General features: G+C 33.3%; 2 protein-coding genes across 3 annotated transcripts; both read right to left on the bottom strand.

Moving 5' to 3' along the window:
* Window positions 1-183: 183 nt before the first annotated feature.
* Window positions 184-4,447, bottom strand: LOC120627857. 2 transcript variants are annotated; one of them, XM_039895960.1, is made up of 3 exons: window positions 4,335-4,447; window positions 3,230-3,292; window positions 184-2,776 (listed from the first exon to the last, which is right to left on the bottom strand). In XM_039895960.1, the coding sequence occupies exons 1-3, from the start codon at window positions 4,368-4,370 to the stop codon at window positions 2,273-2,275; spliced, it is 603 nt and encodes a 200-aa protein (XP_039751894.1). In that variant the 5' UTR covers window positions 4,371-4,447; the 3' UTR covers window positions 184-2,272. The 2 variants fall into 2 exon arrangements, with proteins under 2 accessions (XP_039751894.1, XP_039751893.1); XM_039895959.1 differs by lacking the exon at window positions 4,335-4,447 and adding an exon at window positions 4,147-4,290.
* An 8,136-nt stretch (window positions 4,448-12,583) lies between these two features.
* On the bottom strand, window positions 12,584-13,854 carry LOC120628371 (RNA-binding protein 12-like). The gene is made up of 2 exons (XM_039896708.1): window positions 13,740-13,854; window positions 12,584-13,300 (listed from the first exon to the last, which is right to left on the bottom strand). Exons 1-2 carry the CDS (start codon window positions 13,806-13,808, stop codon window positions 12,665-12,667), a joined length of 705 nt encoding a protein of 234 aa, XP_039752642.1. The 5' UTR covers window positions 13,809-13,854; the 3' UTR covers window positions 12,584-12,664.
* Between the last annotated feature and the right edge of the window lie 463 nt (window positions 13,855-14,317).

Here is a 14,317-nt window from a genome sequence, read left to right as displayed (position 1 = left end):
GCTAAATTTTGTTTGTATATTTGTTTATTTGTAACTTCCGGTACGATTGAAATCTCTACAGGTAGCTGATTTATTGATCAATGTTCCAGACTATGTATCAGTATGACAGGTCCTGTTATTTATGCTATGAAACCGCAGGGCAAAGTTATTAATAATACTGCACAGTTAAAAAGAAAGAGCATATAGCGTTGGCAAAAGGTTTAATTGCAGTATTTTACAGACAAACATAAACGAAGTAACATAATGAACATGAATATTCCATATCATATGAAAATAAAATAAAATAAAAAACAATCAAGTTTTAATGCACATAGTTAAAGTGCACGCTTGTGCATATAACTTTGCATTCGTTGATTAACATACAATAACATGATTTTTTTACCTTGACTTTTCATGAATTTTTAATAGATACGTTAATGATTTTTAACGATAAAAATTTCGCACGAACACGTCAGTCACATAGTGCCGATAGTATTATTTTTATCTATATATATATATAATAATATATATAAATGAATCTGTATTTCTCCTGATCATGCCGTAACATGGGAACTTTGTGGACTTTACAGATTTCAGATGTCTTTTTTTGAAGTTGTTCAATATTCTGTGGAAGGTTCTTACAAAAAAAAATTAAAAGAGTTACACCTAATATTAGAAAATAAAAACATTTTAAACACTGTATTATAATCTTTTCTAATGTAATGTTGACATTACTGACCGTAGTTTCATAATTCGCGCGATCGAAACATCGTCAGGAAGTGCGAAACATGTTAAATACATACTCGTAGATAAAATAATATGCAATGTCAACAAACTTCTTCTAAACGGCTGGATCGATTTGTATGTATATTTCAATGGGTTCCCCGTTCCTGAATAATGGATGGAAAATGGAAAAGTGCACGTTTTAGTTTTGAACTTTTTAAAATTTAATCCGGTTATGTCACGCCTAGGGCTATGGCCTCGAAGGTCAGTATAATGACATGCCCCATTGAGATGACCCATGAGACCTCCGTGTTGAGGGAAATGGGCTCACCGCCTTGCACGCTCATGTCATCGTTGTTCTCTTGGTCTCCAACATCGAGAATGGGCTGTCATGTTAGTAATAATAATTATGGTTTTTATTTAATCAAAAGTACAATTTTTATTTAAATTAACTCGGACCCCAAACTAGGACACCCCGTGACTAACTCTTCTAAGTTGTGTGCATTTAAAGTTATTAAAAATATCTCTTGCTTTAACGATGAAGAAAAATATCGTAAAGAAACCTGCATGCCTGAGTTTTTTTCTCAATGTTCTCACAGGCGTGTGGAGTCCACCAATCCACTTTTCTTGTTGGGATGAAAGTAGAACATGCTCATGTCAACTAACTCTATGCCAAACATCAAGTTTATTGGTCGCTTGGTGAGGTCGGTAGCAGTGGCGTGCACTTTGTACATGCACAGAAGCACTGCCTACCTAAAGTTGATATGTAACTCGTATAGGAGGAGGACTTCTGGCATTTTTATGCAATCTTTTTAACGTATGCATACTCTGGTAAGAAACACAGTTATAAACACATATGGACGCCGTTGTAGTGATATTTTTAGTAACGGTGCTATAATATGTTAAATGACACTGGCCTACAAAAAAAAATTGTTTTGTTGCAGCTCTGTTCACATCTTTAGTCGGTTAAGTAGTTAGTATGAACTACAATGTTGCTCCTAACTGTCAGCTGACAGCTCTGGTTTATCTACAATTCTTATTTCAATTGGGTGTGGGAGCCTCACGTTGTTTGATATAAAAACAATAGAGCACAGATACCAAGGCAGATGGGATGTTCATATGATGACTGATTATTGTTGGGGAATTATGCGTGATTGTCCAGGACAATCTTACTCAAGAAATCACTCAATTATAATTTCCAAAAAAAAAAAAAAATTTTTAAATATGTATGTATATATATGTTCCTCATGAAGAAGAGCTGATATGAAAAATGGGACTAGTTTTCTTGTATCAGCTCACAAAATATACCCAAAATCAGGTCTAAAATCTTAGGCACCAAAATGAGTGAGGCCAGTGTAATAATAATATATAACGCGGAGTTGAGCACACGGTCTGTTGTCCACACGAACAGATATTTGCTGCATGTACAAGAGTGTATTTCTCAACAATGCCCTTCTTCGTGTCGCGATGCATGACGTCATTTTGAACGTCACTTTAGGGATAACTTAAAGAATGCACAGTATGAATGTAGGTATAATAATTATATCATATTAAAATTATATCATAAAAATCAATCAGAAAATGTCTTTGTTAATTTATCAACTACAATCCGCGTTCTCTCCGATAGGTATTGATCAATTTTACCAATAACTTTGACAACGTGCAACATTTTCTGAACACCTTTTTTGAACTTCTCCATTCGCTCCGCACTCGATTCTTCGTCCTCATATCTGGATTGCCTAAATGACATCGTTGGGCCTATTCTTGGTGCTTTTAGACCGTGCAATATCGGTCTGAGTTTTGGTACATCTATCCTAGGTGTGCCAAGTCTTGAGGGTCTTAATTTTGGTAAGCCTGGAGGTATAAAACCTCTTGGTGGAGCAACTGCTACCGCAGCCACTGTATCGCTATGACCGACTTGGTCCGCTTCTGGAAGAGTTACGAACTTTCCGTCCTTTATAGCCTCCGGGATCGCACGGTGTATCAAATTACAAAACGAGTTTATATCGAAGCGTGAACTGCTAAAACTTCTCGATAACTCAGCGGATCTGGATTTTGGCACGTGTAAGAGATCCTGTAACATAATTAAACCCTTTATTTACTATAATCTGTATATATCCGGGTTTACTAAGTATTATGTGTAAGTAGTAGTTTATCAAAGTATTTATATTATTTTTGGTGACAAGCCCACTAATAGATATTTATCTTATCTTCTCTTTATGTAAGTAAGGCGTAATTATAGGTCTAAGATAGGTCTAAGTTAAGTATCTGCACATAAGTCTTTCAGGAAAATTAATCTTACGCACTTACCTATAGAATAAAACAAAAATGAACTTCGTAAGAATGATATACATATAAATAATAATATTGAAGAAATTAATAATTTGTGTTTGTTTCAGGCTATGGAAAATGTCACTTAAATAAACAATTAATATTGATCGAAAGCTGTACTTTAACAGCCAAAAATACTATAAATTTCTATCACTGTTATAAAATAATAATTTTTTAAATCATCGCGCAGTCTCACCTCTTCTGATCTACAATCAATTGTCAATCGTAGTGGTGAAGGAATACACGCAGCAAGCGCCAACTGAAAACAATTTTCAAAGAATTGTTGGGATTTTATCCTTAATATAAAATAATACGTACATAAAAAAATATTATATACCTAAAATAGCAGAAAGGCTATTTGATTCGGAATTACATTATTATGAGTCATTGAAACCTAAAAATAATTATATTTTTAACATTATTTTAAACTCGACAACTAGTAGATCTTGAAAAAATGTATTAACATTTCAAACAAAAAATAATGCTCAGTGCTAGATTAAATTTCATTAATTTTACAATATGTTTTTTCTATCTAGCTTTTCATGATGAGATTTTTTTTTCGAATCTTAACATACGAAATCTTTGTTGATTTAAAGAGCTAATAAAAACAGTTATTCAACTGAAGAAGATTAACTTTGAACATTGAACACAAATGATCATGTTGAGACGCGACTTATGTTACATTAGTTGATTCCCGCGAATCGTCACCCTCGCGGGTCATCCAAGTGGATATAGGTATTTCTTTAAATCCGGGGAAAACTAATAGATTTTTCGGGATAATAATATCGAGTGCTGTCTCTAAGCCAGGTTTAATCTGAATCGCTTGAGCCATACATTGATAAGAAACGAACCGGCACACTTTCGTATATATAATAAAAGAAAACACTTTTAATTTTAATATCGTAATATCCCGAAATAATCTAAACAGTTAGCGTTCCCCAAACAGAGGCAGTCAAGATCGTTGTAGCATTGGCAGGGCAGGCCAGTGGTTAATGTAGTTTATAATCATCATGATAAGAGTTCCTGGTGTAGAAGGAGAGGCCTCGATTCTGTTAGCTTTGCGTGAAGGTCTAATTGATTAGTTATAGAAGTCTCATTTTGAAATACACATGCCGCAGGGATAGGTTGACGTTCCGCCTGTAGATAGCATCCCGGCTGCATGTTTGCAATTCTCCGTATAACCTCACAATCCTGTCACATCTGACCACTTCTGTTTGGGAACGCTTTGACGTAAACACCAAGGCCGCGATTTCGTCACGTTACCAAAATCACCGTTTAATCTCGAGGCAATAAATACCAACCACCACTGTTGCGACAATGGCCACGTACTGACACATGTTACCCGTATTGAGACCACGACATTTTTACTTGCATTCGTCAAAATGCGAACAATCACGTTCGCATTTTCATGAACGTCAACCGAAACAGCAGCATCAGCAAAACACAACGAATGTGTTCTTAACATATGTAATTATGTTAGGGTTTCCATGTGTATTTTGATTAAATCCGGACAAAGAACGAAAAACTTTTTGTAATCAGTGCTTCTACTTGTTCAGGCGCGATATAAAAAATATCATGACAGTGATTTCTTGAATGAAGCCCTGGAAACACTAGTGGTATGTCACGGGACATGTCCATTTATTTAATAACGTGGATTGTCTAGAGCGAAACTAGCATCGTTTCTAGATTGATTTTGTTACAGATATACCTTTACTAAAATTAAAGAGTGGAATGTATGGAAGAAATGCACGTTTGTAATACACTTTACTCAGGGTCAAAGTATTATTTTTGCATTCGAGAGTCCGTTTATTGGAAAAGGTTAGAGGCTGTATTTTATTATATTCAATATACCTAAACCCAAGAATATAAAAAAACCATGATAAGCCAAATAACAATTTTATTATAATTTATTTTAAAGTATCTAATAATTAAAATTAAAATGATGGTCGCTTTTGTAGCAATTCAACTCAGTTTAAAGTATAGCTGACAATCTTGAATTCTTGAGTAGCATAACTTAAATTGCAAGCATCTTAAACTGACCCGGCTCTTCGAGGGTCGATTAGGCCCAAGATTTCACTTTTATACTTCATATTTCACGTTTAATTTAATAAATAACTCCCCCAACCACACTTATGAAAATTTTCCCTTCCTAATGAAGAATCTCTTCAAAACATAACGACTAATTATGGACAATCTGTCTAAGTGAGAAATAAGAGGTACCCTAATTAAGAGTATTCAAGGTTAAATTTATAAGATTACTAAAAGTTAGTTGTAGCTTATCTATCATACGTGATCGTATCCGATGTTACTGAGTGCTGTATATGTATAATTTATTTGGAAAATGCAGTGGTTTGCCAGTGGGTGCTATGCGGGAAGCTTAGTCTTGTTTCTTGTAACCAAGTATTATTTTGAGAATGAATTTAAGAAAGCATTTGACTTGGGTTTGCGTGGTGTTGGCTGCTGTGTCCATTGCGGAGGTTTGATTTTACATTTTTACAATTTTTTAGGTTCCGCATCTCATAGTGCGAAAATGGAACTTTAATTTTATAAGCTATTGCGCGGCGTTCTTTGTCAGCGTTTTTTAAGATTTTTTATAAATCCCGTGGATAAGGGTTGTTTTTCTGGAATAAAAAGTAACCTATGTTTCTTCTTCGTCCTATCAACGAACTCACAAAAATCGAGTTTATTGATCGCTTAGTTAGGGCGTAAAGGAAGGGCAAACAAACATCCACTCGCATTTATAATATTAGAAAGGATACCACTACAAGTTAGCATTTGACTGCAATGCAACCTCCTTGCAAAGATCACCTGATTGTAAGTCATGATGCACTCAAAAATGGTTGCGGTCTAACCTGTTAGAGGTATGGTAGTTGTATTAAAACCATACATCAAATATGTTTTAGACGAAATCGTGCTGGAACCCCAAATCGCTTGGGGTACGTCTTCGTTGGTAAGGTAGAAGCAGACATCAAGAAAAAGTTCAGAAATTTATAATTCACTTTTCCACCCCGACGGGCATCGAACCCCAAGAGCGCCAACTTTTGAGATTGATTAGAGCGAAGCCACTGCACGACAGAAATCGATAAAAACTAGACATTTCTTAAAAAACTATTTTGCTGTTCATCTTTCTGTCGTCCGTGTCAGACGGACCTTTTCTCTCAACAACTGCTTCCTGCAAATGTATTAAAAACTACTTCTGAATACTGAAATATAGCCTCAAAATGCTGTAGAAAAAGCAAGTATTTAGTTCAAAGCAAACAAAAGTTACTGCCTTTTCTACTAAAAGTTCCACTCGCTTATTTATAATCGACACCTATTCAATGGGTAATTTTCACTCACCTCAATACCTGCAGTCTTAAAATTTGTCAAGTATGGAATTAATTTGAACAAGGATTTCATTTGTAAATCTCGTGTAGAATTAATAGGAAACAAAGTTTTATTTATAATTTTCATCTTGTTACAGACGTAACTGGCTTTTTTAGTATTATGTAACTTTTTTATGTAGGTTCCTTCGTTAAAATTTGGCACGTAGGGAATTCTTTTTCACAAGGTGATTATTTGCAAATCTTGTGTGGAATTATTATAACTCAAAGATAAACTCAGCCGGTTGCATCAGGCAGCGACCCTGCTTTCTGCGTCCAAAGCCGTGGGTTCGATTCCCACAACCGGAAAAATGTTTGTGTGATGATCATGAATTTGTTTTTGTATCTGGGTGTTTATTTGTATAAGTATTTATGTATATTATATTCATAAAAATATTCATCAGCTATCTTAGTACCCATAACACAAGCTACGCTTACTTTACGGCTAGATGGCGATGTTTGTATTTTCGTAGTATATTTATTTATAAACTAGACGTCAATTTAATACTGACCGCACTTGCCCATTTTTTACCTCGTGGACTTTACCGCGCGTAGTCCGTAACCGCCTTTTTTCTGTTATGTAAATTTCAGTCGTAGATATACTTCTCAGAATTATAAATCTAATATCTTAAATATTAATGCTAGTTTGTGATTATTATCATTTTTGACAAAGTATTATTCATCGAATCTAATAACTATTAAATATCTTTAAACTAAAAAAATCATTAACATTGTGTCCGCAAGGATATGAACAAGAATTGTATGTTACTATACACCCGATTGTAAAGAGATTAAATCCATGTTGTCCAATGGAATATATTTTCTGTTTATGGAATAAAAAAGTTGCATATAACGAAGCAGCAGTGGATTTAAGTTATAAAATTTTACCATCACATTTTTACTTAGTTAAAAATAAATAATTAAATATTTTGTTGTAACATTTACACGATTTATATATTATAATCAATGTTTGGTATGCGTTTAACTACTATAATCAATAAGTGTACATGGCCATAATATTGAATGGTAAAACTAAATATTATATAAATAGGTGTGTAAACGCACACACCTATTTATATCTTTAGTTATGAGGAAATCAGTTCAGATTCATACATTTTAGTTTTTTTTCAGCCACTGCTACTAAATGTAGTTAGTTATATAAAATTCTTTTTTTATTTTAAAGCGCAAATATAGCTTGCATAATCTACGATGAAAACGCGGAAGATGTCGTGGGTAACGACTAGTTAACTAAAATATTGTCTTGAGAAGTAAATACTGCCATGACATTTTAATACGTGGCCGATGTCAACTCATTTGTAACAATTGAATTACCACGAAATTATTACAATAATCAATATTAACTTTCGCATTGTCATTAAAACTGATCATATCGCTTATTTGGCGTCATTTGGCACATCGAACAAAAGATCGTCTGTGTCATTGAATTTTTTTCTATTTATTTCATTTCCGGTTTCCTTAAAGAATAACTTAGATCTACGTAATGCTCTTTTTGCAGATGCTGGACAAGTCTGACACTTAGTTTAAGCAAAATGTCTAAAAGTCGCGTTATCATGAGAACTGCAGAAAAGATATCAGTATAATCATGTTCCTAGTCAAAATTATTTTTAAATATTAGATATAATATTATAAATAGGAAAGGATAGGTGTTTGCTAGTTAATTAATATAATGCAAAGCTCAATCTTGAGGTTTGCATATTACTTTCCGGAGGCGCGTAAATCCCGAACAATCAAAATGCTTCCTCTTTAGCTGAGACCGTACTAATAAACATCGTATAACTCCAATGTATTATAGTATATTATACGCAGAAAGATATATATCTCTAAGTTATTATGATTTACTGGTATGATGTCGCAACAAACAGATTTGACCTATTATAGAAAATCGTCTAATGATATATACTCTGCGGACTAAATCTTATTAAAGAAACTAATGAAGAAATCGTAGTTACCTACTAATTACTTAGTAGTTTTTTGGTTTTCGATTGCTTTGTTTATTAAATTTATTAATTTTGTTTCAGAGCAGCATATTAACGAAGAGATCTCTTCTAAGTCCTCTGTTGTCAGACCACTGTTTCACCTGTAAGGCGGACGAAAGGCCTATCACGTGGCCCCTGATGCAATACTTCAACAAATTCAAAGACGCAGTGGTTCGCGCCGTTAACTCTGTAGCAGACAAAGTTAGAAATAAGAGACTTACTTAGTTTCGGAACAATATATATAAATGTATATAAAACCTGACCAGGAAACTAAAAAAAACCCTCCATGTTGCGGATGAAATTGGAACTTATTTCTATACACTTACTCTGTCACATGTATTTTATTTTTACTTTTATGGTCTTGCTTCAACAGCTTTAGTCAAAAGAAGGCACTGTCATCAATCATTTTCATTGCTACAATGTTACCATTTTGAAGTGAAAACTTTAAGTGGCAAATTAGATACGTGGCGTAGAAGGCAGTCTTAGAACAATCAGTTATTGTTCCTAGCAGGAAGACTTTATGTGCCTTGTTACCAACTAAAATTTTTAGTATATTTAAGTTTTAAGAATCTAGTTATGATTTCTGTAATAAAGTTTTAAGTTTATTACATGCAGTATTATTTAATTTAAGTAGAATTTTGAAACAACGATAACATATTTTTTTTACGAGAATTAAGTCACAATTCTGTGTTGTTCAGTAATTCTAACTAAAAGAAGTTTTACTTGTAGTAGGAAGATGTACGGCGTTGCACAGTAAATTTTTTAACCAAGCGAAACGAGGTCTTAGTGATAAATTATATTTTGTCTATAAATCAATCTATCAATTTAACGGCCGATTGGCGCAGTGTGCAGCGACGTGCAGGACCCTACTTTCTGAGTCCAAGGCCGTGGGTTCGAATCCCACAACTGGATTTTTTTTTGTTAATGAACATGAAAGTTTCGAGTTTTTGTGGTGTTTATATATATATTATACAGATTTACGCATATTATTCATTAAAATATTCATGAATCATCTTAGTACCCATAACTCAAGCTACGCTTTCTTTGGGGCTAGATGCATGTACTGTCCTAGTATATTTATTTATTTATTATTTTTTATTAATTCCAAAGCCTTTTAAATTAAGTAAAAGATAAACTTTCAAAAGTATTATGTTAATCCATGGCCAAAGAACAAACATTAAATTATTTCGAAGTCTACCTTGAAAGATTATAAAAGTTTCTGTTTAAATAAAAGCATTTTTTGTGATAGACCTCTAAAACCAAACAACTTTGCTTACCTCTAAATAGGGTATCATTATCAATGTTTAAACAAAATGCTTTCAGTTATGATAAAAAATAGCAATACTACTCTTCGCTCGTTCAAATAACTTATTATTATAAAAATCTGTTTATCATCATCACCTATAAACCGATTGAGATCCACTGCTGGAAATAGGTAATTTGGAGGGTGTTCCCCCAATTTCTTTGATTACGTTTGATGCTTAAAGTCCATCGGCTCTGCGAGCTAAGTAGCTATAATTTTTATAAGGACATCAAACTTACCTATTTATCTATCTTTTTCTTCTATAGATATAAAATTTAAAGTCCTGGCGGACTTGCTGAGGCTAGAAACTCGGAATTTTGACAGTAGGTTGCTGTTGTGACGTTAACGCACACTAAGAAAGGATTTTTTAAAAACCAACCCCCAAGGGGATTAAATAGTGGTTTGTATGAAAGTTTGTCATTTTTCAAGTTATATCCATAACACTTTGTTGCTTCCAAAATAAAATAAAGAAATATGTGTATCACAGTCTTCAGAAGTTCTACCCCCAAAGAGGTTTACTTAGGAATGAAATATTACAGAAAATTCAACCTACCGCCTCAACCGCTACTCCTATATTCAGGAATTTGAGAGGGTGTATTCTTTGTTAGTGTAGGTATCCACTAAGAAAAGATATTCAAACCCTAAGTCAGTGAAATGAGAGTTTGAATACCTATAAGGGACCTGTCCGTCCTACATTTAATATTTTTGCAGGGAAAGTTTCAATATAAGTAAGCGCATTACGCGGAAAGTGCTTAACGAATTTAAATGCAATTTAGTATACTCGTACTTATAGCCCATACTTCGGGTTAAAATATAAGCTATTTTTCCCCAAAAGCAATAGGGATAGCATATAGAGATGAAAGTTTTTTACGACTTTATACCGTAGCTCTATACCATCGGTCGTATCATCAGAGACAGAGAACAGAACTCCTAAGCAGACAGCAGCAACTCACTGGCTTAAGACTTTACATTGCTTTATATGTACACACATACCACATATATTATAAAGGTTTGATCGCTAACATTTTATAATAAAACTAGCGGACCCCCGCGACTTCGTCAGCGTATGAGTCAATCGAGAAGCTAGAATATATATAATATATAATGCTAACATCATAATCATCGTGGGTAGCTATGTACCTACTATTATTTAACGTGGTATTTTAGTTGATACATACATACATATATCCATCCTCACAAACTTTCGCATTTATTATATTATTAGGATGGTACGTATACATTCGATCGTTGTCCCATATACCTTGCGACTCGCTGTTATGTGTGAAGAGTTATGTCCGTTATCTCCGACAATATTTATCAGATCCTTATTAAAATATGATATATGCTTGATAGTATACACTTTCAAATAAAAAAGAATGATTAAAATCGGTGCAAATTTAACAGAAATATTAAGTAAAATTGATAAAAGTTTTCATCCCATTTCCCAGAGGAAACTTATTGTTTATCGGGATAAAAAGTAGCCTTTATGTTGACCCGTAATATCAACTACCACTATACCAAGTTTTATTTGAGTCCGTTCAGTAGTTTTCACGTGATGCCCGGACAGACAGACAGACAGATAGACAAAAATTATAGAAAAATATGTTTTGGACTCAGTATCGATTAAAATATGTATTTTCTAAGTATTTATTTATATATAATTCCTAAAAATATTCATCAGTCATCTTAGTACCCATAACACAAGCTACGCTTACTTTGGGGCTAGGTGGCGATGTGTGTATTGTCGTAGTATATTTATTTATATTATTTATTTATTTAAAAAAAAAAAAAAAAAAAAACAAATTTTCAAAATATATTAAACGTACAGAAATCTTTCAGTTACAGTTATATTATAAATATAGATGGTAGAAATTTTCTTGGTTTTCCTTTTGCATACGAATCAACTCAGATTATAATTTTGACTTTTAATGAAACGATTACTATTCGCCTTTGGTTAAGGAGCTGAAATCGACGTCAGCAAAATTCTCCTTTAAACTTCCAAATTTGGTGCACAAATTCATATTTAAGTCACTGTTGCTTCACGAGCGCAATCGACAATTTGTTGGTGCTGATTCTAAGTCACACATCTCTGGATTATTACTAGTACATTATGATAGGGAGATTGAAATGATTAAGATGAAACCGTAGTAGGTAATGTTGCTTGCGAAAGTTTGTCCGTCTAGCTATTGATTATCTATGTTTAGTTCAACCTTGGCCAATCTTGATGTAATTTGGCAGAAAAATAGGATAAGGACATTGGATACAAAAATAACAAATTCGACGTCATAATATGTAGTTCACGTGAAGTTACGATTTTATGATCGCACAGAACACGCATTCCTGCTACCACCGCTTTAACCGGTACTATTTTAATTTTGTTGACGTTTTGTTTCATAATAATTTTAATCCTTATATAAAAGCACCTTTTTTTTTTTTTTGTTGACGGGGGGGAAATCTTCTCAAAAGATACCCAATTCTCTGTGGGAGACTTTGGGTTATGTGGGATTTCTACCCACCAACCTACCAAAACCCCCTCGGTTGCCAGCCTCAGTACATAAAAGCACCTATCACTTTAAAATATTACATCTTTAAGGGATGGTAGTAAGAACCCCTGGACTCTGGAAAAGTCACCATTATTCAAATTCAAATTCAAAATTTCTTTATTCATGGAGGCCTATCACAGACTTTTAAAGCGTTCATACATATATGTTTACATAATTGTAAGGGGATGGTGATAACTTCGTACGCCAACTTAAACCTAAAGCTACGAGGTTTCCAAACGCGCCCTGGTCTAAGAAGAGCCCACAAAAAACTTAGCCAGGTATTTTTTTTTTGTTATCATCACTTATTCTAGACATAACATCTATGAGATGTAATAAAAATGAAGGTTATTAACTACCTTACATTTTAATTTACCCAAATAATAAAAATAAATAGTTATTTTTTTCATAATCTAGTATAATTTACTATTACAACAAAAGTTTCTTAAAACGAATAAATTCAGCAGTGGTGAGAGATCCATCATTTCTTAGCTTAACAAGCTTTTCCAAAATGTTTCTTTTTAAATTAGGAGCAGGAACACGAATTGGACGTATTTCCGAGCCTAATGCCTTTAAGGTACTTTTACCTAAAATCGGTATGCGGATAGGTTTTAACACTTTGGAAAATCTTGGTAAAAGTGGCATTGGAGGTAAAACCGGTAACAATGGTAAGAATGGTAATTTTGGTATTAAAGGTAAGGGAGGTATTAACGGCAACAGAGGTAATTTAGGTATCTTTGGTAATTTAAGTGTCCGTGGCACTTTAGGTAATTTACGCAATTTTGGTAATTTTGGTAATTTTCGCAACTTAGGTAATTTTGGTAATTTACGCAAGCGAAGAGCTTTAGTTAAAAGAGGTTTTTTCTTTGTTTTTATTGCAGAAGGTTTTTTAGATATCTTAGGTGTGAATACAGGGGGAATTACAGCAGGTAGTTTGGGTAATCCTGATTTTATATTTATAGTCACTGGGGAGTGGTGTGAAGTCTTTCTGATAATAAGAGGATTAGAAGTACGCTTGAGGTCTCCGGAGATTAGTCCTAAGTTGAGGCCATATGAAACGTGTACCTGAAATAAAATAAAGTTAAAAATGTATGAGATAATAATAAGTTTTATTAAGGAAAAACGATTCATAAAGTAACAACCACAAATATTAGAAAGGGTTAAGGGGTGCAATCAACTTCAACAAAAACGAAGCGTTTACGATATATAGTTTTGAGGATTTCAGTTTTTTTTTTAATTATTATAAACTGAATTTGTCGTATTGAAATATGGGTTTGAAAGCTCAGCTCTCGCGATTACTCCACTAGTTTTGGAAGCGGTTAAGTTTTATTTGACGAGCTGAAGTCGGTGCGGGAAGTTTGCGTGCAAATAGGGACGCATGCGCGTTTCTTTAATAAATGAAACTTAATAATATAATAAATAAATTTACCTAAACATTGCCCACTACATGCTGTATACTAACAGTTATTACCACGAAAGATAAAAGTTAGAATAAATTACTCACTAAAAACAGAAGAAGCCAAAATCGAAAAGCAATATTACTTCCAATTTTATGTGACATCTTAAGACTCATCGCTATATTTATTTGACCGCGGTTAAGAATTGACTGGCCTTTCTTCTGTTATAACTGTCTCCATTGTGTTATCTCGAGATTCGAATAAGATTAAACACGTTATGCAAGTGTTAAATACTTATCTTTAAAAAAATTACCACCAGTGGGTATGCAATCAGTTAAATGATCTTATTTATGCGTAGTTAAGAAATTTAATTAAATCAATTAATTTATTTTTTAGTGTTAGAACCAATTACCTAATATATAGATACCTATTATTAGTTATCGTATAACAAAAATGTAAAGTTGCAAAAATTGGAAATTACCTACTTCGTTTTATTTCAGCTTGGGGTGATTCCCACACTATAAAACCTTTTAAAACTTCTTTTATTATGTTATATAAATCAAGATGTAAAGTTGCAAACATTTTATGTAAATCAAGACGTAGGGTTGCAAACATTTTTTATTATTTTATATAAAGGGTAATCCCCACATTATAAACTGTTTCAAACTACTTTTTATGTTTTTCG

The sequence above is a fragment of the Pararge aegeria genome, chromosome 12 (genome assembly GCF_905163445.1).
Source record: "Pararge aegeria chromosome 12, ilParAegt1.1, whole genome shotgun sequence".
In the NCBI taxonomy this organism is placed as follows: Eukaryota; Metazoa; Arthropoda; class Insecta; order Lepidoptera; family Nymphalidae; genus Pararge; species Pararge aegeria.
The sequence above is the reverse complement of the archived record's forward strand: the minus strand, read 5'-3'. Positions and strand labels throughout refer to the sequence as shown.